Consider the following 3,393-nt stretch of genomic DNA (forward strand, 5'->3'; position numbering starts at 1 on the left):
TTGAACAAAAAGTTAAAAAAAGATGAATTTTATACTTTTCTTTCAGGAAAAGGAATTTACATTCTTGAGCATAACCAAGGACGGATCATCAGAAAGTATGCTTTGAGTGAATTACAGAGGATTTGTAGTGAAGTACATGTATTTCAGTCTAAAAAGACCATTTTCAGGGTGAAATTGATAAGAAGCAAACTCTGTCAGTAAAAGTATTTGCATCTTACAACCACCTCTGATTGGTCCGTTTATGGTATATTATCAAAATCATGAAAGGTACGATGGTGAAATCCCAACACAAAATTCTATCTGCTCAATTTTAAACTTCCAATGACAGCGATATCTAATGCATGTTGCACTTCAACTTCTCAGCTTCAAGCTCTTGTTTTAAGTATTCAACCCGTTCAAGCAAACCCATATTCTCCTGGAAATGTAGAAAATTGTAAACAAAAGATCATGATTTGAGTTGAAATATGTGCATAGAATAATCACTAGATTAAATTTACCTTCTTGAAAGTTTTATCTCTTCCATGATATATAAAGGGAGTTGAATATCAAATATAAAAAATAACAATAATAATAATAATAAATAAAAAAGAATCCTGATATACAGGTTGTATATAATACCTTTTGCAACATTTCTAGTTTCTTGTTAATGTTAGCAGCATCCTCAGCTTTCTCCACTAGAGACTCCTTAATCTGACACGAAGAAACATGATTATTCAAACTTATAAGGGAGATATGTTATATATCACCTCTACCAATTTTAAGGAGTAAAACTGAAGAAGACAGTCTTAAACATAAAAATTGTCATGTAAACACCGCCAGCAAGTTTGATTCCAACTTCCAACACAGCAACTTAACCACTCCAATATCTGAACACCAGGTATATTGGCAAATTCTTAATGATTTAATTCAGAAACCATCCAAATTGTCTTATCTGCCAGTGTTGGAAACATTAGAGCAAAGACGTAGATATGAGATACAGATGCAACAGGATAATGACACGCAAAAATGACAGATTCTTAAATATATAAAAATATATAGTATGGTGATATGACATGGAAACAACAATACAAATGACTGTGTGTATGCATATATAGGTTAAAATTAATTGGTTGTCATGATATAAACAAATATATTGATAAACAGATCTTTAATATGTCAATTGAATATTTTAACTTATAACTATTTTCACATAAGAAAAATTAAGGGTTCTATTCTTTCATGATTTACCCTCCTTAGTCCTCATAGCCAATTCTTCTCTGAAAGAAACAGTTCAAATATTCAAAAGCACTTGACTAGAATCATCTGGTCACATAGATGTCAAGATGAGTCTTAACGGATGCCCATTAGAAGAAAATTATGGAACTGCAACAACATTAAAATATCAACCAGGAGCAAAAGATAAGAAAAGATAGAATATATATTTGATCTCTGTGCCAGTGGTTTAGTTACAAAAGTCCACCACCTCTCATTGTAGTGAATAAGGAAGGAGTATACGCATATAAAGGCTTCATAGAAAGAGTCACTGTAAAAAGTTTTAATACATTATGAATTTCACAGAGCATCTCTGGGCTCATTGTTTTAAGTCATCACCCAAACTTATACAAGTTTGTTATTTGATTATAGATATACGTTTGTTACTTATAAAAAATTTAATAAATAAATAAGTTTGTCATTTGTGGTTGATTTAAACAAGAGAATGAATGAATAAATAAATGAAAAGTAAAAATAAAAATATAAGAGAATGTGGATTGTGGAATAATAACTAATATCCACAACCAACTAAACCCCAAACAGATTCTCCAAATATATTTCCTTCTAGAGAGACCTATTCTTCACATACAACTTCAAGGAAATCAAGCTAACATGCGATGGCAATCGTGAAGTAGTAGATCCAAATTATAAGGCATCACATGAAAAAACTAAATAAAATTTTGTGATGTTATGTGTTAATTCTTTTAGGACTACAAAATGTAGAGTAAAATTGAGTGTCACTCCTAAATTTTGATGATTGGGAAGGATCAGCTCAATCCACCAGTTGGTAAACAGAGGGTGGAAGTGGCACCCTGTTTATGATATTCGAGCTACCAAGGCTATAATGCATGTGAAAATGGAAACTTGCACGGGAAAGGTATATTGACAACAAAATGCATAGGAAGCTTAGCAATAGCATTACTAGATGCCTCAAAAGTTAGCCAATTAATATTACTAATGCATATTAAATATATAGATAACTTCTATAATCTATTTATCATTGATGATGTCAACATACAAATTGCATATTTTAAATAACAATACATAATATATAGATATAAGGAAGAGCTAAACAGGGAAAGTAATTACCTGAATCAGTTCCTTATCACATTTGCTAGCCCTTTCCGCTTCCCCATCATATCTCAATCTCCATGATGCAGATTCATCCATTGCTTCCTTACTAGCAAGATCGAACTGTCTTCTACAAGAAGTAAGTGAATGGAAATATTACATTACATAAATCTGAAAGTTACGAAATGCACTGATAATGTTAGCAATCAACATCCTTATTCATTTGCATTTTCTCAAATCAATAGCAAATAATGAAATTTTCATCAAAAACCTAAATAATTATTTGCTATTTTTATCCGCAGCCAAATAGAAGAGAAAGTGGAGGAAAATAAAGGAAGAGGAAAATAGATGGGAAAATGTGAAGAGACATACCTTAATGATTCGGCCTCATCAACGGAAATTCTGTAATCGATAGCCCAAAGCCTGAAGTAGACGGCAATACCCAATATCATAACAAACGCCAACCCTAAGTAGATTGTTCTCTGCCTTCCCCTCATTCCCTTCCTCTCCCTTTCTCTCTCTCTCTATAAAATTTCTCTCTCTCTCTCTCTCTAGAAACGATCCGCGCAGGCTACTGCGAAGAAGAGGGGAAGCATCAGAAGCATGCCTCTGGGTTTCAATTAATCAAGCGCCCACTCCCTTTCATCCTCAGCAGTTTCTTTTTTGTTTTTTAACTTCCTTTCTTTTTATTTTTGTTTCTCTCTTAAAATTAGATAAACACCACACAAACAATTATATATATTTTGTCACATAATTAAAAATATATTACAATGAATCCTATCATCACAACGTGTTCGTATTTTATTAGTCAGAAATACCATATCAGCGATATTCTAAATGCATTAAAATTTAAAAGCTAAATTAATTAAGTGCCACTTGCTTTTTTATTTTTTTATGAAATTTTCATTTATTTTTAAATAATAATAAGTAATTTGAGAATGGACGCATACATGATACAACTACCTTTTTTTTTTCTTTTTATATGAATGTGAAATAAAATCATCATATGTTTGAATGTGTTTTACTTTCAAACAATATATATTTTAGACGATCTTAACATTTACATGCCAG

The 3,393-nt window shown here is 31.5% G+C and overlaps 1 protein-coding gene across 1 annotated transcript; it reads right to left on the reverse strand.

Moving 5' to 3' along the window:
• Positions 1-3,036, reverse strand: LOC132293418 (uncharacterized). The gene is made up of 4 exons (XM_059790896.1): positions 2,695-3,036; positions 2,341-2,452; positions 619-690; positions 1-415 (listed from the first exon to the last, which is right to left on the reverse strand). The coding sequence occupies exons 1-4, from the start codon at positions 2,817-2,819 to the stop codon at positions 335-337; spliced, it is 390 nt and encodes a 129-aa protein (XP_059646879.1). The 5' UTR covers positions 2,820-3,036; the 3' UTR covers positions 1-334.
• Positions 3,037-3,393: the final 357 nt, after the last annotated feature.

Source organism: Cornus florida, unplaced genomic scaffold (assembly GCF_030987335.1).
Source record: "Cornus florida cultivar Cherokee Brave unplaced genomic scaffold, ASM3098733v1 CherokeeBrave_3.0.0_Hap2_Chr02, whole genome shotgun sequence".
In the NCBI taxonomy this organism is placed as follows: Eukaryota; Viridiplantae; Streptophyta; class Magnoliopsida; order Cornales; family Cornaceae; genus Cornus; species Cornus florida.